Source organism: Stegodyphus dumicola, chromosome 3, assembly GCF_044657685.1.
Source record: "Stegodyphus dumicola isolate Sdum_Otavi_A_Nest chromosome 3, ASM4465768v1".
In the NCBI taxonomy this organism is placed as follows: domain Eukaryota; kingdom Metazoa; phylum Arthropoda; class Arachnida; order Araneae; family Eresidae; genus Stegodyphus; species Stegodyphus dumicola.
The window spans coordinates 57,586,325-57,613,665 of record NC_140770.1 but is presented as its reverse complement, the minus strand read 5'-3'; the positions used below and the strand labels follow the sequence as shown (position 1 = coordinate 57,613,665).

Genomic DNA, 27,341 nt, shown 5'->3' with positions numbered 1-27,341 from the left:
TCATCAGTTCATGTTTTAAAGGCTGCTATTCGCTTAAAAGATCTATCATGCAATGCTCATTCTGTAATTCAAAGAGTGAAACGGAACTTATGAAGCATCAGAAAGTGCGGAAAGAGTATCATAAAAAACCCTTTATTACTTGAATTGAAACACAATAACACGCCGAAAATAATACTAATTCAGAAGTCAAACAATAAAAATCAGCGTTCTATTTTCAAATTTTCACAGGGCAAGTTTCGATGGTTTTACCGAACCATCATCCTCAGCTGCAAAAGCGCAAATGAACGAGATAAGATACAGTGATTAGATAAGATAAGAAAGACTGGACAGGAGTCAAGCTACTAGCGCCATCTGTTGATGAAACCAGAAATAAAACATTATTTATTTAAAGGCTAAAGGCAAAGATGCATTGGAATTAGGGTCGTTAACTAGAACAGAAAGATTTTTTTCTGAATGTGAAATATCTCTAGAAAACCGAATTCACCAATGGAAGATGTATTTTGAATAATTTTGGCTGCAGAAAAGTTGAAAATGTGATTTTCGGACCAACAATGCTGAGCAACAGAAGACTTCTGTGTTTCCTTTATTCTCACATATGCCTCATGTTCCTTAACGCAAAATTTCAAAAACAACACTGGCAAGGAATCCTCTAAATACCCCAGGAATACATTCCGAGTTCCATACTCAAGGACCCCATACTGCACCGACACTATGCATTTACAACCATCCATGCCCTTCTCCGGCATTCGTATCCGGGACCTTCGGCATGGCAGTCCGCGACGCTAACCACTATACCGGTTGGGCGGCTCATTATTATCATTATCATCACTATTATTTACGTGTTCCGTCCTAAGACGCTACACGGAAAGGACGGGTGCCTTCGTGGAGGAATTTCTGAGGAAACCGTGTTCGCATTAACACGTTATCACTTGAGGAAAACTCGAAAACGCCCATGAAGCCAGCCCGTTTGCGGAATTCGAACCTCGTACCGAACTACCAGTGTTTAGAGTCTTTACCGCTCGGCCATTGGTGGGCCTTTAAATAATGCTGAGATCAGTTTTTTAAATCAAGAATAAATTCAAATAAATTGAACGTAATCTTACTCCATATTAGAAAGAAAAATTTCCTTATATTCAGAGAGGAAAAAGTTTTCATTTATTATTACTTTCATGTAATGCACTTACTAAAAAATATAAGAGAAAATATATAAAAAAACACCTGCTTAAATTATATTAATTTAGTATTAAGTTCGCTGAAAAGTCGTGCAGCTCCCATATATAAGTTGAGGGATACGTGTGAATACGTCTTATATAGGAATCAAGAAAGTTTTAAAAAATAATAGAAGTATTAAATTAAATAACATATACGTAAGTGTGTTCTTAACCTCACTCCTCACTCAGTTTGCGTAAGGTTTTCTTTGATATTTTAGATTAAGAATTCGCCATTGTTAGCTACCCTGTTATGTTATTTCTAATCATATGCAGTCAAGAATATTATAATAGTGAAAAAAATACTTTTCTTTTCCATACGTTTAATTTAAAACACATAATTCAGAAATGATTTAAAACGCCGTTCACCACAAGTATCACAGACGAAGCGAAATATTCTTAGGCTGGAAAACATTTTTATTTCCTTTTGTCATTTGCCTCGAAATTTATTACAAGATCTTTAATGTTATGTCTTTACTAACAAATATTCGGATAAATAATGATAAAATAATGTATTTTTATTGTCATTAAGGATCAATTTAGATTGCTTCTCGTTTTATATCCTATTCATGTTCTCCTATTATTTACGTAATTCCAGTCAAGTATAACAAAGTGGCCGCGAGTCCTGTCACTTCGCGAACTTCAGGGGATTTATATTACTTAAGAGACATTGAACTTGGGAATGCCAATTGGTTCTTCTTTAGAATGTTTTCACTGAATCAAAACTAGACTTGTTTTTCCCCATAATTCCTCATTAGAAACGTACTGGATTTTGAATTTTGTCACATGGATGTCCACTGACCCATTTCGGGAAGTAGCCCACAATGCTAATAACCAATTTACGGATGTCTCAGACAACAAATGAAAAGCAATTTTTTCAGAAAACGTCTCAACTGACATTGTTCCATTTTCTCTAAGGCGTATTTTAAAAACTGTTGTTTACAATTCTCGCAAGTTGTGTTTAAACGTCTTTCCAGAACTGGTCGTTGAGGCGTTGACAAGACTCGGACTACATAAGGTAACTGATGGAATGTCCAGTACAGAGTATCTAGCAATTGAAAGACCATCTAGGATATGATTTTTCGATGAAATAAAACTTCTGAATGCTACCAAAATGTAAGTGAAACATTTAACATGCTTGCGATACTTTTAATATTTATTAAGTAATTACCAGAAAACTTTTTTTTAGAATTTTAAGAAATTCTTTAATTCCAATTAAGTTTTTAATTTTTCTTAGTTCCAACTCTTATAAAGTACATATGTTCTAAAAATGTTTAATAAATTTAAAAACGTTAACTAATATAGATTTCCATTATATATTTATTATCCTAGAAGAGCTATTAGTTTCGAAACGGCATTTTGTTTCACGCTTCATTTTTCAAACTGTTGCCACCAAATATTACCGCCCTGTATTATACTTAAAGAAATTAAATAATAAAGAATCTGCATGATTCTTCTCGCATTGTGATAAAAACGACGGTACCTCGTGCCATGAAATTTTGAATAACGTAATACTCAACCCTTACGTCGGCAGTTGGACGTCCAGTTTCGAATTTGTTTTATTATCTATTTAACATTTTGTAAAATTTTAACGAATTTTTGATTAAGAGACTTAACGATTTCAAAGCGAGCAATGGCAACACTGTACGGAAAAAGATATTTTTATCTCCAACCGGCAGGACTGTCTATCGGAAATTCTAAAGATATGCTGTTTTTAAATATTTTGTGATATTGCTCTTGAATTGAGTTTTATATGGTTTACATGCAAAGAACATGATAATTAATAAATAATGGTAACCCACAAAACGTTAAACGTGGTCCCCTTGGGTGTGATATTAAATCTGAAAAATTTCGAATTTACATTGTATTTTTTTTTTTTTTTTTTTTTTTTTTTTTTTTTCATTATTATCCCAAAAGGCGTTAGCCAAGAGGGACTATTAATTTCGTTTTGGTATTTTGTGGCTTTTAAATTTTCAAATTGTTGCGACGAAATATTATCGCCCTGTATTATATTTAAAGAAATTAAATAATGAAGAATCCTCATAGATGTAAGTATTTTTCTTGCTTTGTGATAAAACAACGGTCCGTAGAGCCATGAAATTTTGAATAAAGTACGTCTCCACCCGAATATGAGCATCTGGAAGCCGAAATTCGGAATTTTTTTTATTATCTATTTCATATTTTTTGCAACATTAAAGAATTTTTTATTAGCATTTTGTAAAGCATTTATAAGGTTTTGATGAAGAAACTCAATGATTTCAAAGCGAGCAGTAGTAACACTGTACTAAAAAAAAATTTAAAAAAAAAAATATCTCCAACGCGTGAGACTGTCTATCGGAAATTCTAAAACTATGCTGTTTTTAAATATTTTGTGATATTACTGTTGAATTGAATTTTATGTGGTTTAAGTGTGAAGAACATGATATTTGATAAATAAAGGTACCACATAAAACTTTAAAAAAAAACCCTTTGGGCGTAATATAAAATTTGAAATCTTTCGGATTTTTCATTGTCATTTTTTTTGTTAAAACATAATTCTCCTGTTTCTTAGACACGCATAGATGATTCAGTTTTTCTTTTGTCACTTGAAGACAATTTATTTCTAATGCTTGTTCTTTAAATTTCTCATGCAAAATTATCTTTTCGATAAGTTTCTCCTTCTCTTACATTTTACTTTCATGCTAATGCTATATGTTAATGAATGCTAATGCTATATGTTAATTAACGCTAATGTTATATGTTAATGTAGCATTATGTTAAAGAATATGTTAAAGAATGATTAGTTCTGAGATCTATCTCACATAAATCTTTGATAAGATATCTATCTCACATAAATCTTTGATAAAATTTAATAAATCATTATTGCTTCAAATCAAAAATTATAAATCTAAAGCATCTGAAATAGTTATACTTTTCAGCTAATTTTAAACTATTATTTCTGAACTTTCAGCTGTAAATCACTGTTATAAATTTGAGACCTGATGCAAGTAGAATAAAACAAAAATAAATAAATAATATAAATAATAAAAAAATCAGGTTTTGTATTATGCCTAAAGACGCGTTTTTCTCGCGTTGGTTTCCAAACGGGACTTGAGAAGCGATGAGTTATTCGACGCAAAATACCATTAAACATTGTAACGTCTTTGCGTTGCTACGCTACCAACATACCAGTAAGAAATGTAAAGAAAATATCCGTGCTTGATGATGCATGTGTTGTTAATGTTAAGGGATCGCTTTGAAATCGTTTTGTTAATCAAAATTTCGTTAAAGTTTTTCAAAATATGAAATAGCTAATAAACCAAATTCCAGATTTGGGCTTCCAGATGCCCATGTTCGATTGAAGGACTACGTTATTCAAAATTTGATGTCTTCAAGGTACCGTTGTATTTTCACAAATGCGAGAAATATACATACATTCATGCAGATTCTTCATTATTTATTTCTTTAAATATAATTAATGTAGGGCTCTAACATTCGGTGGCAACAATTTGAAATGTGATTGAGGCTTTTATAGAGAACCAACGGAAAATGACAAAACCAAATTAATATTACTTCTGGACTGACGCCCTTTATGCTAAAAAGGACCACTCGAATCCTTTTAGTAGCAGTTATATATTTATACAGATTAGACAGTTATGAATATATTCATTGCGTTCCCAATTACACTTTAAATATTCAAAATGTATATTGTTTCGACATATTTTAAGGGAACTCATACACCTTAAAACTCATAAGATGTTCGAATAGGTGACTGTCACAAGAACTGGGATAACTTATTTATTTTAAAAGCAATTACTACCAACTTTTTACAGCTGACTACATAATATAGCTGCTTTCTGAAATAGTAATCAGAACGTTTGTGTTGCCACAAATATTTTTATAATTTAATCCGCTTTGTGACAACATTTTTCGTCATGTTTCCAACTTGCGCGCACAGTTTAAAACATTCTGTTTCGTAATTTAATTCCATATTTAATATATACCTTTTATAACATTTGGAAACTAATGTGAACCTAAAATTCTAAAAATTTCATGTTAAATTTTTATTTTATTTGGAGATGAGTTTATAAAATGTATTTTATTAAAAAAAATTGTAATGTTTCCGTCCATAAAATTTTTCAATACTAAAATATTCATCAGATTGTTGGTTCAGTTAGAAAATAGAATATCAAGAATTCCATCCAATTTCAAGTATGTACCATTAGCCATTTTTAAAACATCATGCGCGCAAGATAGAAACATGGCGAAATATTTTGTCACAAAGAGGATTAAATTAGAAAAATATTTGTGGCAACACAAACTTTCTGGTTACTAGTTTCCGAAGCAGCTATATTATGTAGTCATCTGTAAAAAGTTGGAAGTAATTGCTTTTAAAATAAATAAAATATCTCAATTCCTGCAACAGTCACATATTCGAAGATCATGAGGGGGTTTAAGGTGTATGAGTTCCCTTAAGGTACCTGAATAAACTTCAAATGATTTTTAAAAAATTGAATTTTTAGTTATATTGTTTCAATTACCAAAAGTTTCTTTTATTTGCTATTAAAATTAGAACTCGTATAATAAAAAGTTTGAAAAAAGAACATTCCGTAAGATTATTTATAGTGTTTGAATTTCCCAGTAATATTAATGCTCATCAGTGAATCTGCGGTAAAGTCACTAAACACTGGTAATTCAGTCTGGGATTCAAATCTCGGCGGGCTAGCTGTATGGGCATTTTGGTAGTTTTTCCCGTGTGTAACCTAAACACGAGCCAGTTTTTCTTAGAAACCTTAGAAGGTCTTCAAGAAACCCTCTCTTTAAGCAGATAGCATTCAAGTTTATTATCATAAGCAAATAAATCAAACTAAGTCCCAGAAATTTTGGTACTAAAGGAAGAAGCACTTAACTCTTTTGGAAGAAATATTCAAATGTCTGTCAGGTTGATGTTACCATTAAGCTATTACATACTGAAAACTAATTCATAAACATTTCAATCAATTAATTTAGCGTCTATAACCCCATTCATCTGTGTCTCATCCATGGTTAAACTGGTTACCATGTCAACTAGAAGAAGATTCATGATACCAATTCCATCAAGGATACAGTTGAGTTTTTATATTTCTTGATGCGAATTGCTTAACGGTCTATAAGTATTTTCATACAAATTTATGATGAAGAAAACTTTGAATTCTCTTAGATTACAGGTGACAGGTGACGGAGGACGGGGACGCCTGAAGTTTAACAGAGGTTAACAGGCATATGTCCCGCGTCTTCCCCTGGAGTTTATTTAATAGTTATAAGTGTGGATACATGGCCATACAGGGGCAACTGTTTAACATCTGGCATTTGAAGTACATTTGAATTAACATACATGCACGGTTAAAAAAAAAACACTTAATAGGTTATAACAAAAGAAAATTAAACACCTAAAAATGGTGTTCAATTTTCTTCTGCTCCCTATGCAGTCAGAGATTAGATGGTAGAGCATTAGAGTGCATATGTCAGTGCAAGTAATGCATGTAAGCCCTATTACTCTGGTTGACAGAGGTCCTGGCCATATGCTGCAATGGTGGTTATTATTTTGCAGATTTTATTTATGGCCGCTCTGTTTTTGGCTAGGAACTTTTGAAATGCTGAGATATTGGCTGGTATCGGGAAGTGGAACTGTTCCGTGAGTGGGCACTGAAAGATATAATGGTCCGGTGACCCCTCACCCCCGCAAACACAGCGATCCGTGGTTGAGATGGTGCGGCGGTAGAAGTAATCCGGGAAGGGACCATGACCAGTAATGAAGTTGGTAAGGGGAGCAATTGCCATAAGGCGCTCCGTGGTTACTTTTGGCAAGAAGCTATGCGCTCTCCTTCCCGTGTCGCCCTGATCCCATTCTCTTTGCCACCAATGGATAGCGGCATTTCGCAGTTGACTTTTGAGGAAAGATGGTGGTGTTGATACTGATATCGGTCTGGCATTTTGGTTCGAAGCAGTCTCTTTAGCGAGTTCATCCGCTGTCTCATTACCCATGTTACCTGCATGGGCTTTAATCCATACTAGGTCAACATGTGCGTGCCGATTATCTTTTAGGATATGCTGCAGTCGTATGATCAGCGGGCAGGCGTGACTATGTTTGTCAAGAGCAAGCAGTGTCGACATACTGTCTGTATAAAGCTGCACATGTGTGATGTTGTTGAGCGCCACGTATTCAATGGCAGCTGTTATGGCAACTACTTCTGCTTGAAATATGCTATTATTTGGATTGAGGTACCCTTTCCAATGGTGTGCAGCATGGCCTTGCCTGTAGTATATAAAGGCACTACCTACACCCTCAGCAGTTTTCGAGCCATCTGTGTAGAACGCGTGCATATTTCTCTTAGATTACACAAAACTCTCTCAATTTTCAAAGAGAATTACATTGGTCTTTTATCTTGAACGTGCAGGAATATTCTGCTATAAAGTATTACTATGGCGTGCGTCTCTTCCATGTGTTTTTGAGCAATTAAATAAAAATTAAATTAATAATTAATTAGTTAATAAAAATTTTATTTTAATTAATAAAAATTTTAATTAAATAAATTCGTCTTCCTGAATTCCAAAATATTAGAATTTTTTTTTAATATTATTATATTCCATTGAAAAAAATTAAATACTTTTCTTTCTAAATGGATAATCATTCAGTACTCATTAGTGAAGGAAACATATTGTAAGCCACTTTCAGTACTGGAAGTGACTTTCACGTATCTAATTTCCGTATGAAACACTCGTGCTCTATTTTTACAATTTGGCCCAGATTAAGTGAAAACCTGTAGCAGTGGGGTTGAGGTTAATGGCACCATCAAAAATCATCAGTCTTTCTGCACAAGGCTGTTATAATTCCAGATCCTATAAAAAGCTACAAAACATCCTCAGATGTTTATTCATTGAAGAGGACTATGGTCTACAAAGTCTTCACTAATTGCCATGGTCTACAAAGTTGTGGACTATGGTCTACAAGTCCATCACAGCAGTTGAGCGGTGAAACCTCTGAACATATGTCTATAAAGTCTTCCCTAATTGCCATGGTACAAAGTTGTGGACTATGGTCTACAAAGTCTATCACAGCAGTTCAGCGGTGAAACCTCTGAACATAAAGAAATTCGACCCAATTTGTTATCCTAGTGATTGGGCTGGCTGCATAGAAGAATTTACGGTTTTTCCGGGGGAAAAGCGAACTATTTTCTTTTAAAAATTCCTCTACAAAGACATTACACTCTTTGGCAGATAACACTCATGTGCTTTGCTAAACACTTTCGGTTTTTTTCCAGCATTTCTGAAAATTATCCACAAGTATTTCATTGAGCTATTTAATTTAATATTCTCCGATCTCGTTATGTGTAATGTGTTTTTAAACTTACACAGTAGTCTTAAAAATCTTCTCCGATGCGTGAACCCATAGCGGTCTATCCGCTAAATCAAGGCAATTTCAGATATTGTTATCTGAAAGCATACCCTCGACATTGAGATAATTTAAACGAATATATTTGTCATGGTTACGGTGGAAATATTTCTGAATTTTCGAACGGAAATGCCTACTTTTTTCCTGCTCAAATTGATCAATGCATTTAACAGCTATAAACGGATCTATAACGATAGACTATGACGAAAATTACCAGCGCATAATATTTGCAAAGAATATTACGATGGAGCAATGACAACACAAAGAAAGAAAAAGAGGAAAAAAACTTATTGGAATAAGAAATTTTAAATGGCCCGCCATCGTAGAAAATAAAGCATTGCAAGCGGGAGATTGTTGACAAGAAAGAGAAATGTAACATTGCAGGAGGAATCTGCATAACATCACGTTTTATAACATATTTCAATTCTGAAAAAAATCTCGTGAAATTGATGTGCACACCTTAGATTTCAGATAACGCTAGAACCAGAGATCCATCAGAAGTCAGAGGATCTCGGTGGGCAGGAAACGGGAGAGTTATCTTAGATGAAACGTTAAATACGCTAAAAACTTTTTGTTAATTCCTATAAAAGTGTTTTCCCTTTTTACTTCCTTGTACGAAGTAAAAAGGAAGTATTGTAATCGCGAAAAGTTTCAGGCAGCATATTTCAACGAAACTATCCCATTTTGACCTCTTTCAAATGCAATTTAACGATGTATTTCCGTGATGTATGTACGTAAAGACAGAATGAAACACTCTTTTCCTCCAAAAAAAATTATAAAACTGCTTTAAAATGAATTCTGAAGAGAATTTTTCGTGGCGTCTGTACGAAGGTATGTACGTGTGTACGTACGTGCGTGCGTACGTACTCATCTCGCATAACTCAAAAAGCAGTAGCCTCAGAAAGTTGAAATTTTGTATATAGGACTGCTACAACATGTAGATGTGCACCTCATATTTTGGTTGCAATCGGCCGCACCAAACGTATATAAATATATTTATATACTATATATCCACTCTGTTAGCCGGCTCAGTGATCTCAGTTTCTTTACTCTTATATGTTTGTAAATTGTACATTTTTTGCTTTAAAAATGATTCAATTATGTTGTTCTTATCTTCCGGTTAAGGTTTTTATGCCTTTAGTAAATCTGTATGCAATATTTTTATAATTATCAACAATTTTAAAATTGTTTAAGTGCTGCTAAGCTTGATAATGTTTTTGATAGCGGCCATTGCTCTTGTTTACATTTGAAACAGCAGGATAGCGGATTTGTTGCCAATCTACAGAAACTTAGCTTTGCAACAACAAAGATAACGCCTTCATTTATTATTTAAATCATACTTAATCTTTCTGGAATTTTTTCGAGGAAATAAGCGTTTAAGATTTACTTTGTAATTTTTGATACAAATATTTTGAGTTTTTATTCGCGAAGTGAAAACTGAATTAATTGAAGGAGAAATACTCAATCGTCTGTGAAAACTGTTTCTTTTTTGTTTTGTTTCCTTGATTTCTTTTATACATCGTTCTAGCTTTATTATAGTATTTGAATAGAACATGTGGCAACGATTAGATGATTCTTTAAATGATATAAATATTGTGCATTATGAGTTATAATATGAACGAAATATAATACTGTCAAGTGAATCTAGCGCCAGAGTGTCGCTATGGTAAACAAAGTGAATTTTAAAGAATGCATTTATTCTATTGTGGTTTATGCGGTGTCGGCGAAGTAGGTATAATTCAATCTAATAAGTTTAAATGAAATGCAAGAAAAAATGCGTATAATTTAATATTCCGTACAAGGAAGTCATGTGGTGTACACATCAGACTTTTTTCTTCTGTGTCGTCGTTAGTTCTGCTACTTATGGTTATTCGGTGCGCTGATCAATTTACCCAGAAAAAACGCGGGTGTTCCATTTGAAAATTTCGAAATATTTTCACTGTTACCGTAACCATGAAGACTCTATTTTGCTTTAAATTATCACAATCTCAAGCGCATTCTTTCAAATTAAAATATCTGAAATTTCATGTTTTGTTTGAGCGGATAGGTCGCTGAGAGTTCATACAGAGGGGAAGATTTTTTATGATAACCCTGTACATTCGTACATGTTTGCAACAGGTTTAAATGCGATGAATGTAATGATCAACTGGATAAAATGCGATTCAGTTCTCTTGCATTGTATTCTTTTTGTTCTGTCTTGTTTGTTTCCACGTATCGTTTTGTTACATACTTTTGTTCTAGTATATATTGCTAATTATAATAATGTTTATTAAGAATAAAAGTCCACACAACTTGCTAGTGGTGGCAGAATGTCAACTATCGGAGGAAGACAAATGGGACGAAAGGCTGCTTCTTTTATTTTTATGTTTAAATTTTCTGTCATCTTATTTTAATAAGTTGTGGCTTTTTCCCCACTTTTTTATTTATTTATTTATTTATATATTTTTTTTCAAATTTGCTAGTTCTTTCGTCCTATTTAAAGATTTTTAATTAGATGTTACCAGAATTTAAGTTATCTTAATTCTAAGTTAAATACGATTTTAGTTATGTGTAATTCTTAATTTAGTTAACTAATCCGATTCTTACTTGAGTTATATTCTTTGTTTTTTTATCTTAATGGAGTTATACAAGAGACTTTCCTTTTGCACTTGCTCTTCCCTTATAAAAATTCAGATGCATAATTCTCAAAATAATTTCTCAAGTAACAGTGAGAATTAATATTTAACTTAAGCTGGGCCTTTCTAAAGCGGATTAGGTCAGTTTTTGAGAATCTTAAGAAACTCTGGGTGCTACACCTTGAGAAAACACAACTGCACTGTAACAGAATTGAAGCAAGTAAACATATTCAAATCATATGACACTAAGCCATCACTTCTCTTCCAGAATCCTCCACATAGACATCTCTTTGTGGCTATTGCTTTGTCATATTGCTATCCCCCACTATAATTACTCCATATGCAAACGTTTCAAACATTATAGTGTGGCACTTTTTTTTATTCAAACACGTTTTCTGAAGTAGTTACTTTTAGAGTAATTTTACAGCGTTGCTTCTCAAGAAACCTATAAAAAATAGCTATGATTTAAAATTGAGCAGGTCATCTAGAAAAAGTAATAGAAATATTTATAATTTAACGAAATATCGAGAAGGAAGATCTGCTTTTCAGAAGGTCTAATATAAAATAACGAAAACGAAGCTTAAAACTTGATATCACCTTGTCTTTCACTTCTTTGCTCATTTCTTTGCCCCTAATGAAGAACGGCTTGTATCTGTTTTCCCCGAAATCATTGAAATCTTGATTAAAAGACACAAGGTGTAAGCTTTGCCTAATTCTAAGCTGTATTAATTATGTAAACATTAATTTATTACTTATCTTTGTGTCCCCACATTCTCGGTTAATGAAATTATTTTACCAGGAAAGAGGTTTTGAATACAAGGAAAGCTTAATACACGATCATGGGAAATATGCAAGATTTTTAAAAGCGAGAAACAGTGCAATTAGTGAAGACTTTGTAGACCTTAGTCTAGTTCTCTTCAAAACAGCGCTGTACAACCGCGTGCTGCGCTACAGGAAGCAACACAGTACAGCATCCGGTGTAATAGATTCCTTATATTGTTCTATGTCAGATAATCCGCGCTTGTTGCACGGTCCTCTATAAATCCTGGATATACGGTCACAGCGTCATGACATGTGTCATCTGCTTCCACCATGCTCGATAAGGGAAAAGTCCAAGGAGAGAACAGGCCATGGAAGTGCCTGCATATAATGAACGCAATTCTGGACAACTCTAGTCAGTTGTAGGCTTTATCTTGCTGGAATAGCGCTCCAAAATTCCCTACAAGGAATAAGAGCATATGTGACCATTCAGTCTCATCCACATAAAACTGGGCTATCAACGTGCCACGAACAACTACATAAATGGTGCTGTTATCACAAGATATGGCATCCCAGGCCATAATGCCTGCGTTAATGACCTGTTGAAATTACACAGCTGATCAAGGGATATTCAGATACTGTAGTCCGTAATACCAAACGAAACGTAACTGATCGCTAAACATCACGAATCCTCTATCAGTAGCACTCCACTTTGCTGTGGCTAAGTAACATTAGAGACGAAGACATTAGAGACATGTCTTTTCAAACATGTAACATAATAATCGAAAGTGGCCATTATAAATTGAACAATAAAAGCGCTGAACGTTGTCCAGTCGGTTGTTCAAATTCCGAAAAGAGGAGTTGGTATTCAAAATTTTATGGTTTACAAGATTGTGAATGCGAGCCATTTTACCTTAAAATTTCTTTCACGAAAGCATACCCCTTTTTAGGCAAATAGCCCTCACTTACTTCGCTGTACTCTAACAAATCAAAGCGTGCTTATAAGTAACAAATGCAGCAATAAGATATCATATTTGAATGGTGTCAAACCAGGTGGGGGGAGTAAATGTTTCAATTGGAATCTATTTATTTTGGAAATATAATATTGCTGAAATGTGCAAAAATTCAGCCAGTTGACAGAAAGTCTGAGAGATTCTCGAAGAAAATACAAGGAAGAAGAACAAATATGAGATAAAATCATTTAGAATCTTTTAATTTATCTGATTATCTTATTATCTTTAATAATTAAAGATTAAAAGATTAGTTGGATAAAGATTGGTATGCTAAATGCCTGAAATGGTAGTTACTCGTCAACCCTTTTTCTTCTCTGCTATTAAAATTTTAGCCACTTTTGTTAAAATTAACTAATTTTATTTCGATGAATGCCTGATTTAAATTCCTTAATTTTATTTAACATCCATTTATCTTGCGAGTTCTGTTTCATTTCTTCCCTGATTTTTACTAGTTTAACACTAGAAAACAACTCTTCTTCATATCTAGTCCTGTTTAGTAAACATCTGCGTTACGCAACATCTCTGAATAAAAATTTCCAAACAAAAGGAATTAAAAGATTTTTTTTAATTAAAAGAGACTCATTTTTTCAATTAAATAAACCTAGGTCAATTTTATCTGTTTACAAAATATAAATTAAAAAAATGCATTTCTCTGGGCACTTTATTGACTCGTCGATTGCTTGGAAAAAAATAAAAAATCTTTTGGGGGGTATAATAAAAAACAGCTAACCAGAATTTTCAGACTTCGAACTGGAGCTGGCAGGCTACAATTCATGGATTTAATCTGGTATCCTTTTCATCACTGCATTTCATTCACATCCTCTTTCCTTTATGCGTTGCTGTCAGTTGAATGATGAATATTCCGATATTTTTAACACTCTATCGATATAAATCAGTGAGATTGTCATTGTGGATTGGATGAAAAATAAAAAGTGTGATATGATTGATGCATGTTAAAGTGAAACTATGGATGACTTTAACTGCTGGTTAGTTGACCATTGTTATATTGCAGTACGCTATATAGGCACAATGTGATTTCCCCCTCCCAACTTTTCTACAGCAAGTCTTACAAACGAAGCAAGTAAGATCGAAACATTTGAAACATATCTTTAAAGTTATTATAGATATGTTACTAAGTTCTCATTGCTAAAAGTCTAAAGCTAACATCGCGCAAAAATATGTCATACTAAATTATGGAATAATAAAGTACTACATCTGAAATGAAAGTACTAAATGTATTACAAGAGAACAGGAATACGTAAAAATAAAACTTAAAATTAGGCAAAGCAGCAACCGTATGTTTGACGTAGATATTTTAGTCGAGAATCTATCGTCGATTTCGAGGGCAAAAAAGACACAGATCTCTTTCTGTCAAGAAGAAAATGTCTTGATGAAGACGGACCTGTACCTGTTTACCCTCGAAATTAATAGTCTTGACTAAATTTTACACCAGACACAAGATTGTTGCTTTGACCAATTTTATACTAAATGTATATTTGCTTTCTTTCACTCTTTTCAAAATATGTCACTATTTTATTATCTCAAAATCATAAATGATTTCAAAGAAAATTGCTAAATTAAAAGTGGAAAGAAAAGGAAGAAAAAAAATGAAGATTCAATTTATAAGGCATTTTCTTCCTCCTTTTGCATGCATAAGTGGTACAACAGGAAGCATACAGGACGCGTATTCGAGATGTTCGGAGTTTGAATCCCGGCGAGCGTATTGCATATTTTTACCATTCCAGCAACGACTTGTAAGGATCCTAAGTTTTACTAACGTTTATTTTATTTTAAATCTTTACTATCACTTCTTATTTTCTACTTCCGGCCAGAATTAAAAGCTTTTAACTTATTTATGCAACATTTGTCTTGCTAACGCCAAGTACATAAGTTGTGGCTTTTTGCCAAGCAAGAGAGAGGAAGGAGTTATTAGAAGCAGGCCGCTTGCCATAGTAGTTTTACTCGTTTGCTGGTTGCCTTCAAGGCCAGAGGTTTAATCCTCTTGATAATTTTAAATGTATCGTAGTTTTAGCAGCTCTCTGTACTACATACGGCTTTTTGTTAATTAGCGGCCAATCTTAAAGTAGGCACTTGTATATTAATCCAAAGTTAGTTTAGTTAGAGTTTTAGTTAATATTTTTATATTCTTACGTTCAGACCACAAGTGGTTGGTCTCTGTATTCCGAAGTTCCGGAAAGCTCTGTAAAGATAGAAAAATAAAGGGTTTCGTATACCCTTCCTGTGTGTATTGTCTACTTCACAATTTATCGAACATAGCTTGAGTAAGCTCCCTGTTCCGAGTCAGGACAGTTCATGTTTCCAAAGCAAGTAAAGAGGAATACCAGTCCTGATAGACTTACCTAACGGTTCTACAAGTTCACAATAGTTATTCATGAAACTCGTTCTTTTGGCTATTTAATTTGTTTCTATGTAGCGATTTCTGTTATTCCGCATGCCAATTATATGCAAATATATCATTTACTTAATATTGCTTTTCACATAACCACCACACTGAAGGTATTTATTTTACTTTTATATCATATTTTGTTAAATTACATAAAATGAATGATTTTAACCGAAAGAGCTAGGTTCCAGACACTAGACTGGGAAGTTTTGCCTCAGCCACCCTATTTCCCGGACATCGGACTATTACCTGATTTTGGCCGTGGATAACCAACTGAGGGAAACAGCTACCAAATACCAAAACGCGATCATGTCCACGTAGGCTGTGACATGGTCGCGTTTTGGTGGAAAAAAGAATTTTTTCAAAAAGGGCATTTATAAGACTATGTCTCGTTGAGACATGTAACTGAAGCCAATGGTGATTATATCGAAAAATGTAATGGGTGAAGATTTCGGTAGGCCGTTTTTGATGAGTGACGAAAACCGCACGCAATTTCTTAGTTACATGGTATTAGGTGCCTCCATAATAAAGAGACCACCGTTTCCGGCCTTAGTAGTGGTCAACGCCTATAAAAGGCGAGAACTAGCTTTTAAAAAAAAATTCGAAATGGTTTATAATGCTGTTTGGTGCGTCAATGCCAGAACGAAAGATCTATTGATGAAATTTGCTCCCGGCTTTCTCCATTCTCGATCTTATTTTTAATTTACGGAAAAACGCATAGCAGCCATACTCTTTTTAGAATTTTAGCAAACGCGATCATCTATATTTTGAAATGGCGTATAAAAATTCCTTTTTCTACACTTCTTTCAGTCAAAAATAAAATAGCACATAAAATAACACGAGCAAACATGCGACAGATCGCATGGAATGCAATAATAAGGTAGGATTACCAGAGGGAAAACTACCGTAGTCGGCGTCTGGTATTTTATTTTGCAACGATGTGTTACTCGAAAATATTCTACTTTTTTATTCCTTGGTATGATTTTCACCATCACGCGACATGTTCGAACGTTACAAGGTGTTTGGTATTAAATGCGATGAGTTACGAGAGATAATGGCGCTGGTTCCAAAATAAAACTAAGTTAGGCAACATAAATATTTAATTATTTTACATAATGTACAAAGTTGCAAGTTAAGTGCTCCATTAGCACAGACAAAGTGTAACGAGCGAATGCACCATAGGTCTGCTGCGTACATTCTTCAACAACCAACTAAACTAAATTTGGCTCCTCTCACAAGAGGGCGCTGTATTAAACCGAACACAAGACTTTCAGCCCAACGAAGCATTTCGCCCAGAAGCATTTTCGCCAGAAGGGTTAGTAATTTCTTTTTGGCACTTGGCGTTGTCCACTATAAACTCGCCATTTCACTTTTCATAATGTTGCCACCAAATATTAAAGTCCTACACTATATTTAAAGAAATTAAATAACGAAGAATCTGCATGAAGGCATGTATGTTTCTAGCACTATGAGAAAACAACGGTACCTAGAGATATCAAGTTTTGACTAACATAGCCCTCGACTCGAATATGGGCATCTGTAAACCCATATTTGGAATTTGTTTTATTATCTATTTCATTTTTGTAAAACTTAAACGAATTTTTGATTAACAAACTGAACTATTTCAAAGCGAGCAACGGCAACACTGTACGGGAAAAAAAAAAAAAACTTTTTCATCTTCAGCGCGCGAGACTGTGTAATGGAAATTCTAAAGATGTGCTGTTTTTAAATATTTTGTCATATTGCTGTTGAATTGAGATTTAAGGTTTCATTGCGAAACACATGAGATATAAATACACATGATAAATAAATAAAATGTTAAAAAAACACCTAAATAATAATAATAAAAATTAAATAAACAATAATAAAAATCTGAAAGATTTCTAGACTTTTTTAAATATAAATTTAATTTTTTAAATTTTTTAATTATTATTTCGACCTATATGTTTCCAAGTTTCGGGTAAATTTTTTAAGAAAAAACGCACTTTCGTTTTGTATACAGCAATTACGTTTTCCCAAAAAATGTTTTGTCTAAATTGGCCAGTATTTTTTCTATTTTTCTTCTTTGCCCAGGAAGCGAGCATATGTCCTATGGATTCTTGCCCTATCAACTTTAACGATACTTGAATGGAATGGCTCCAGTGCTGGTATTCTCGGCCACCATAAACGAGGGAACGATGAAGCTGTAGAAACATTATTAGCGGTTGGTATTATTGCTAAGGCTCTTGCAGACAACGAAACACCACCACCAGAGAATCACTGCCCCCCGCCCATCCATATGACGAAAGTTGTTCATGTGCCTGTTCATACCGAACGAATAGTTGTCGTTAAGTCAGACAATAAGGATCAAAGTGAGTATAAATTTCTGTGTTCTTCCGAAATTCCAAAGTAATTATACTTGGTTTTCATACCTTTTAATTACATAATAAAGGAAATATTTACAATTCGTATTGATATATATATATATATATATATATATATATATATATCAAGCAAGGTAGTTATTACAATACTGAATGACCAATTTGGTCTAGAAAACATCTTGCGCAATATGCTGCAAAATAAGTAAATTAGAAATTGTAGTAAGCTCGCCTAAAAGTTACCAGGAGCTGTTGCTCCAAAAAGTTCAACACGTTTTAAAAAAATTAATACGTATGAAAATCAAACCATTTAACATGTAAAACATTAAAAAAAACAAAATCAGATAAAAAGTAAGCGGAAAATGGCAAATTAGCCGAACTCGACTTCCAAACTGGCTTTTCAAGGGAAATTTTTTTGGTTTGAACGTCGAATCAAGCTAACCCCATTACGCGTTTCGCCGAAACAGACAATTGAAACTTTTTCGCTACAAAATTTTTTAATTTAGACAAAGTGTCTTGGAAAATTTTAATAGTCTCAATTCTCTGTTCCAATTATATATATATATATATATAAATTCTTCGCCCGATTTACTTCAAAATAATTCATTTTGATCTCTACGAGATTTACGCTGTACTTCATTTACCGAATTTCTTGAGTATTATCCCCCACGCTTATTTTAGTGCCAGGTTCTGATAATGTTTAAAATATTCACCCACGTAATAATCGCTTCCGTCTCACTAAACAAAACCAAATTCTCAACTACTTGCGAAGGTCACGCCGAACGTTTTCCTTCTAAATAATGACCTTCCCTCCAGCCCAATACAGAACCCGACCCATACTGGAGATGCCAACACGATCAAACATTCAATCTACTATTACGCAGGCTCAACTGCATATTCACCTTCTCTCATTATTTAAGGATGATTTACCAAAATAAAAATAAGGTAGTTCCTTAATTTGATAACGAAAGTAAATCTTCTAAAATTTGATACCGTTCTGATTATTTGCATATTATCAAAAAACAGAATTTTGTTAAAATCCGTATTAGTGATAAATATTACCTCTGACAGATATTTATCACTAATACGTTATAATCCGTATTAGTGACAAATATTTGTTTACGGGGCTCTTTGCCTTATAAATTTCCTAGGTTTTACTGTGCCTACCAAATTGTGATTGCTTTATGTACAGTAAAAGCATTCAGAGAACATGCTTATCGAAATTTTAAAATGTATTAATCCACCTAATAATCGTCTTACAAAAACACAACCTCACGATTAACCTGCGAAAGCCACGCCGAACCTTTCCCTTCTGAATAATAAAATTTACGCCAGCCCAATACAAAAAACGACCCGTCGCGGTAAATTCAATACGATCAGGCATTTAATTTACGATTTCGCAGATACGGTTGCACATTCACCTTCTTTAATTATTTATGGATGATTTAAGGCCTGAGAGGTAGCAAGGACAACAATAAAAATGAGTGAGATTCAAGTTACGAGAAGTAAAAATGAAGATATTATTTAATATAGTTGTGTTAATATTGCTAAGTATTCTCATTGGAACATAGGTCTCTTTGAAAGAAATAATATTGTGATAATTAAATGTAGCTATTTATGACTGCTTTCCATTTGTTACGTTCTTACTGTAACCGCGTCTTTCGAAAATTAAATAAGTCGCATAATTTTCCCCTCCAGAATTTCCGGCGATAAAATTAGCAGAAAAGAATGTGGAAAAATATATAAGGAAAGACGATGTACCAAAATGAACGTACGGTATTCAAATTAAGTTCCCTAATTAGATAGCCAAAGTACATCCTCTAAAATTTAATAACCTTTCGACTGATGGCATGCTTTCAAAGAAAGGATTTTACTAAAATCCGCATTAGTGAACAAATAACTTCAGCTTGTTTACAAAGCTGTTTGCCGGACAGATTATAGTACAACAACCAAAATGTTACAGCGTTTATGGGGCAGTCTGAATACGATGATCCTGTTATCGTAGCTATTCTTGTTAGATATATGAGAAGTTGAATCCGCTGTCTTGTAATCAGAACTAGATTAAACGGATGTTGTAAACCTAGTATTTGAGAACTCGAGGTAACATTGCATTTGATCCCCGAGGCTAAATCAAAGATTCCTTCTTGTATTAAAACGCTTCACTGCACAAACCGTATGCTAAAATGCTGTTTTGTACAAAACATTTAGATGCGTTACCGTTTAGCCAGAGGCAAACTTTCTTGCTTTCACATTGTGAAAACTTTGTCTGGAAAACCGTCCTCTTTGTCCAACCATATGTAAATATAAATTAAATTATTGATTCCTTAAACTTATTAATATTAATGGAGTTAAGAGCAGAAAACCAATTTACACTTCAGTAAGTGAAGAATTTCACTTTAATTTGGTTATAATTTTAAACTTTTCATTTTTATTTCATTCATATTTAGTAGTTCGAACAGTTACGCTTAATTAGAATTCTTGTTGCTTCGGAAACAAAGAATCTACCCTAAACTTCCTAATGTTTTAGACCTTCTTTTTTACTGAAATTTAAATCTGCAAAAAAACTGAGTTTTGCCAGTTTTAAAATAACTTTTAAGGTATGACTAATACTTTTTTAATACACGTAAATGAAATGCATCAGTGGGAGTTTAAAAAACAGGAGAAGTTAAAGTTATTTTCCACTAGATTCTATGCTTTTCAAAAAGCACTTTGATGCCTTAAAAAAGCACTTGATGTTTAGCAAAACAATTGTTTCATTAGACAGACGCTTTTCGCTTCGCAAATTTAGACTCTTTGTTTCTAATTAAATTTAAATCCACTTCTCTTTAAAACCATATACTTTTGTCATATACTTTTATGCCCGTCATATGCTTACGCTTAAACAATATATTTGATGTAGTACTCACGTTTAAACAATATATTCGATGTTCTTTTTCAATAACCTCCAAATATAACGATTATCCATTACAATTACTGGCGAAAAGGTTCCTGTCTGGTAAGAAAACACTAAACCCGCTTTTATCATAAACGGTATTCGTTATAACGTGTTTTTGAAAATGTCATGAATAGTTATAAATAATAAATGTCCACATATAGTGTAGTGCTTACGCTTAAACAGTATTATGTAGTACTTACGCTTAAGGAATATATTCGATGTTCTTTTTTAATAACCTCCAAATATAACAATTATCCATTACAATTACTGTCGAAAAGGTTCCTGTCTGGTAAGAAAACACTAAAGCCACTTTTATCATAAACGGTATTCGTTATAACGTGTTTTTGAAAATGTCATGAATAGTTATAAATAATGAATATCCACATATAATAAAGATAAATGTCTCACATATTATCCAACGTTACTGTCTAAGCTTGATAAATTGAAATAAATGCTGTGTGGTATGCTAAAACTTATCTTGGAGGAGTCTAACTGCTACACACCAGATAATACTTATAAGTATGACTAAGCACTTTTCCAGGAACGTCCTTTTCTGTGTCAAAGTGATCAGTAAAAGTTGAGCGCTAGCTAACTGTGATGCAGAGAGAGGTTATTAATGCAATATATAAAGCAAACGTATTTACTTTTTAACGCATTTAAACAAATTAGTTTACATTTTATATATGTAATATATTATTTGCATAGCTTAATCTGAAGTTATAAAGCTTAATCTGAAGTTTACTGGATTACGCTGCACAGTCAATAGGTTTTTCTGAAGCAGGAGACACTAAAAATGAGCAACGTCCTAGCCGGTCTCCAACCTGGACCTCTCGAATACACGCCGAGTGTGCTACCGTTACACCACGAAGGTTTGCAAAAAGGAGGGAGAAAATGCCTTATAACGTAAATTAAATCAATATTCAAAGAAGAAAAAATGTAAATAGCAAAAAAAAAACATCATTAGTAATGAAAAATTACTCTTATAATCGATGTTAAAGGCCAATATTACAAGAGTCCTTAAACAATCTTATTGGTGTTAAATTCTTATAAAATAGCTCCGCATAATACACCGGTGTGCAAAAATTAAAGACCAAGTCGAAAAATTAGCATATCAGCTGAACGAAGAGGCAGAGCGGACAGAAAGACCAATCAGGAGATTAAGTAAGGTGATGTACGGTAGCACATGCGCAGATATGCAGGTAGACGTAATGGGGGAGTGTCTGAGTAGTATAAAGCATGTAGTCGGTGTAAGATCAGTATTTCTGACAAAGAGATTGCACGCCGTATAGCAGTTAAAATCACACCGAGTTGCTGCCTCAGCGAGAAATGGCGAATAATCAATCTGTTAGACGACATCTGGATGCTTTTACCCGAGATTGAATCATTGGGAAGTTGGAGGAAGGCCGCAGTGTGACAAGTGTGGCTGCAGAGTTCGGAATTGCTCACAGCATCGTTTCACGACTTTCGGAGACAATTTCAAACTACAGGAACAGCTATCCGGGGGTTTAGTAGTGGTCGTCCACGAGGAACCACACCCGCAGATGACCGGTATATTACCTTACAGGCCAGAAGAAACAGGCGGCAGACAGCGGGAGAAATCGCTAGACACACGACACAGGCGACTGGACGACCGATATCGCGTTTTACCGTGGCCAGAAGACTGCACGGTGGTGGTCTGTTTGCACGACGCCCTGTATGCTGTGTACCTCTAACGCCTGTCCATCGGATTCTCTGTAGTGCCGGGAACACCGGAATTGGAGAGACAATGAATGGGGACGAGTACTCTTTGCAGATGAGAGCAGATTCAGTCTGAGTAGCGATTCTCATCGCATACTCATCTGGAGAGAGCGGGGAAGCCGCAATCATCCCTCGAACATCATTGAAAGGGACAGGTATGGAGGTGGCGGTGTTCTCGTTTGGGGAGGCATCATGCTTGCTAGTCGTACAGACCTTCACATCTTCGACGCAGATTCAGTCAACGGGACCCGTTATTGTAACAAGATTCTTCTTCCATATGTGCGTCTTTTTAGAGGCGCTATGCGTCCGCAGTTCCTTTTCATGGACGACAATGCACCATGTCATCGCACAGTAGCTGCCGAACAGCTCTTAGAGAGTGAGGATATTGAACGTACGGATTGGCCGGCACGATCTCCGGATCTCAATCCCATCGAGCATGTATAGTATTTTCTAGGCAGACGCTTGGCAGCTCGTACCTTACCACCAGTAACGATTCCGGAGCTTCGATTGGCGCTGCAAGACGAATGGGCAGCAATGCCTCAACAACTCATTGACACCCTCATTCTCAGCATGGGCAGACGCTGTGAAACCTGCCTAGCAGTCAGGGGAGATCATATCCCCTATTAAAGACCGGATGTTTCTTGCTGGACACCCATCACAGGGATGTTTCGGCCTTCAGTCGCATTGCGCTCCATGCTACTTTTTCAATAAAGCTTCTTTTTATCCCTCTGATTTCTCTTTTAGTAAGTGTTGCTTACATTACTCATGTCCTTACGTATAGAGGATCTTACGGTATTAAATGTGTTGATTTGGAAAGCTTTTGTACAAAGTTATATTGAAAAAACCGTCTCGTCCTTAATTTTTGCACACCAGTGTAGTTGAATTTTCATTAAAATGTCTTTTTACTTGATCAATTATACATTCCGTATTATGTAGAATTAATTACTTTATGAATTATTGTGTACAACTCCCAAGAGCTATGACATGTTCTAATGTTGTTATCCCACGCACCTTCCCCCTTCTTTTGGCTTTCGTAGGTAGTTTTGTTTCACGCTAATAGCCTGTGATTATAATTTGTTTCCCTAAAAACAAACTGAACAGTTTTTAGAGAGGGTTTAGTTAATTTGCGGTGCTTAATCTGGAACTGGATCGTATTTAAATAACGTTAAAACACTGCTTTAAACTATATCGTGCAGATTCAAATTCTATATATATAAGGTTGATTTCTCAACATTCAATAATAAGAATAAATAATAATTTCTACAAAGGGGAATATTTAAATAAAAGTAAACATACGAGCAATAAACCAAATATTCCAATAAATAAATTCCCTGTTACATACTAATTTTTCTTGAAAATGTAGTAAAATTTGTACAAATAAAAAAACAGAAATATTACTTAATATTCTTTCACTTCTTAGATATCAATGCTCATCGTTCGATAGCAAATGTTAATAAAGACTTCTGAGGATTATGTTAATTTTATTAATAGTTAAATTTTTAGTTAAACTTCTTTACTGTCAAATTCTTAACTTCAACTTACTACTTCCGGCTAGAACGTAGTTTTGGAATCACTCTGAATACTTAATGAGGAGGAGAGGTATTTAACCCGCGAAGTTCTGCTTGAGAGAATCAGAGTTTCTGATTTGCGCGCGTCGGCCTTTTGGCTAATCTCTCTCAAAACTGTTATTACGCTCGGCCGTACTCAGGCCCTTCCTTGATGAGCTTCGTAGTCAAATTTACGGAGGTTAAAGTAAATTTTTTATGGAATCACACTTCAAAAAGAGGCTAATTTATCTTTCTCCTAAAGTAAAACTGAAATATAGTTTCTCTTTGCCTAAACAAATTAATTTAGTTTATTTCAAAGTAAAATTAAGATACAGTTTTCCTGAACATACTTTGAATGAAAAAAATTAATAAAAGAATTAAATACCTTGAAATGTTCCATTTAAAATTACAAATTAAAAACAAAAGTTTTAAATTAAGTCACGCGTAAAAGATTTTTATAATCGACGAGCTTGTTTAAATAAGACCGCTAAATTAATAAAAATCTATTAAAACTTCTGGAAAAATCTAAGTAAAACTTTTACGTACAAAAGGGAAACTTTGCTGTTTTTAATAAGACCTCCAATTCCAACTACTTGTTTAAAAAAGATATTGTTTATAAACAATCAGAGTACTGAAAGTGAGCTTTAAAAGGAAGATTTTGCTTATTCAAGAGAAATACTTAAAAAGAAGATTACTAATTTGTTGGAACAAACAGATTATTTGTTCCAACAAATTAGCACAATTGTTTGCTTTAACTGGTTTACTTAAATAAAGATACATGAAGCCCCTAAAAAAAATTCCTGATAAAATTTATTGGACAGGAAAGAGAAAGACGTAAATAAATTCGCTTTTTAACATTAGAAAAGACTTGAGTAAATTTATGACAGAATTTTTCGATTGTTATGTATATTATGCAACCATGAATGCATAATTAACTTCTCTATGAAAAGTGACTCCACAGCGCGAAAAATAAGATCCTGAATTTATTTTCCATGTGTTCATGCGCTTAACCAGTTCTCAAAGTGTTGCCATTGGACGAATAATAAGTCATTTAATTTACATTTTAAATTTAATCAGTCTGTAATTGTTTCAGTGAACGAAGGAAAAGAAATGTATTCCTTAAAAATTTAGATCTTTATTTTCCTTTTAATAAGGTTATTAAATGACGCAAATAAAAATACTTGTATTGTATTTCATAAAACATATTTCTAACTCTAAGTAAAGAGTTTGTTTGCACATTTTGAAATGAATTTACTCTGCTATAAAAAATCTGATATAAAAAAAAATTTTAACTGCAACTACATTTTTGAAAGTGTAAATTATCGTCTATTATTTAACATGCAAAATGTTGCTTTTAAATAAGAAATGGAGGGAAGGCTATTTTTATGTTCTTTCCGAAGAAAATTATTCCTATTTAGCTATTAAAAATTATATGGAAGCCATGGTTTTTTGATATCTAAAGCAACGACAGATAATATTGTCAATATAAAAGGAAAAAAAAACATCAAAGTTTGGCTTCAAGGAGAACAATTGTTCACAATACATATCCAAGGAAAAAACGGAATGTTTCAAATGTTGCAAAGGTAAGAACTTGAAAGAAAATCTTCGAAGTCAATGAACAGTTGCATAATCATTAAAATTCTCAATGTCAACTGTAAACAAAGTGATTAATGCTGATTTAATCTTAAAAAAGCCGAAAAAACGTATTCTCGTCTTTCTCCATGACAAATCTCCGAAAGCAGAACGCGCTGCAAATTCTCTCTGAGAAACAATTAATCTGAAAAAAAAATGGAAACAGGTTGTCACAATAGATTAATCTTGTGTATATTTAAATGAACACAATGAAAAGGGGTCCATTTATTATCATCAAAGAGAAGAAAAAATCTTAGAACATAGATCAAAGAATATAAAGAAAGTCTTTCAAATGGATTTATAAGTATTGCTGGCTTTTGATACAATGAGAAATAAAAGTTCAAAAAAGGGCAGGAAACTGTCAAGTCTAACTCACACACTGGCGTGGAAAACTTACGTTTTGTCATACCTCCACGAGAAATCATATGAGAGACATGAGATTCAGAAATGAGAGACAGCCTTTTGTATTTAAACGATGACGAGAGCATAGTTGCGCAAAAATGAATACAGTACATACAGTATGGAATCCATACAGTATGGAATTAAGCAAAAAAAAAGGCTTTATTGAACTCATAGTATCGTTACACATGATTGTCTGTACAAGAGGAGAACAACAAGCATATGTTCCTTAGTATGGGATATGCCCTGCCCTTACAGCAATGGTTGCTTCGCACTGTCTCTCCATACTCAGCACCACATTGTCCAATAGATCTTGAGATAAGAGTGCCCATTCCTAAATCAGCACCTATTTCAGTTGTTGGGTGTTCCATGGAGGATGCAATCGAGCCGCAATACTTCTCCCCAAAGCATCCTACACAAGTTCTATGGGATTTAAATCAGAGGAGTACGCTGGCTAATCCATTCGAGTGATATCTTCACTTTCCAGCAGCTTCGCAACAGCAGGAGTTTGGTGTGGCCGTGCATTGCCATCCATAAAACCTAAATCTGCTCCTATGGCACTCGGAACAAAAGTAGATGGGGAAAGATCACCTCCTGGCAATAGCGAGCTCCGGTTACAGAACATCTGTTGAAAACGTCAACTCTGTCCGCCCGTTCAGCATAAGGTTCCCCAGAAGCATCTTGAGTTCCCCAGACGAGAACTCCAAGACCACAGTAACGGTCTCTTTCCGTGATGTTACTGGGGTGAAATCGTTTCCTGACCTTTATCCAAATCAACTGGCGTTGAAAATCGCTTGTGGCACTAAAATGACTCTCATTCGTAAAGAGGATACTACTGCACTGGTAAGATGCCCAGATTTTTTGCTCCTTGCACCACGTTAAACGGTGGCGCCAATAGTCAGCTTGCAACGGGATATAGCGTTCAGGACGGCAATCGAACAGGCTATCTTTGTGAAGATGTCTGGACACAGTAAAGCGCGACACTTGTCGCCCCGTTGCTGTACACAATTGCTGAGCTATGGCGCTTGCTGACTGGTTTCGGGCTCCTTTCGCCTGCAGAACGATAATATCGGTCATCCACGGCAATTTTTTTTCCTGGGGCGACCATCATCACCAACCTTTCTAACAGCTGTACCTATGGTTTGGAAGGCTTTTCAAGCTCGCGAAACGACACGTTTGCTAATCCACACTCTTAACACACTGGTCACACTACGCCACTCATGCAGCTTTCCGATCATTCTTCCAAGTGTGAAGTCACTCAGGTGATTTCTTCTAGCCATGTTTCATGAAAGAACTCACTTTCACTTGCAGCCATGTCTTT

The 27,341-nt window shown here is 34.3% G+C and overlaps 1 protein-coding gene across 1 annotated transcript in view; it reads left to right on the top strand.

The window, feature by feature from the left end:
* Positions 1–2,107: 2,107 nt before the first annotated feature.
* Positions 2,108–27,341, top strand: part of LOC118184182 (uncharacterized) — a 30,982-nt gene continuing 5,748 nt past the window's right edge. The window contains exons 1-2 of the mRNA XM_035353823.2: positions 2,108–2,324; positions 17,484–17,761. Of these exons, the coding sequence (XP_035209714.1) occupies positions 2,323–2,324; positions 17,484–17,761 (280 nt within the window). The 5' untranslated portion in view covers positions 2,108–2,322. The remainder of the gene's footprint in view (positions 2,325–17,483; positions 17,762–27,341) is intronic.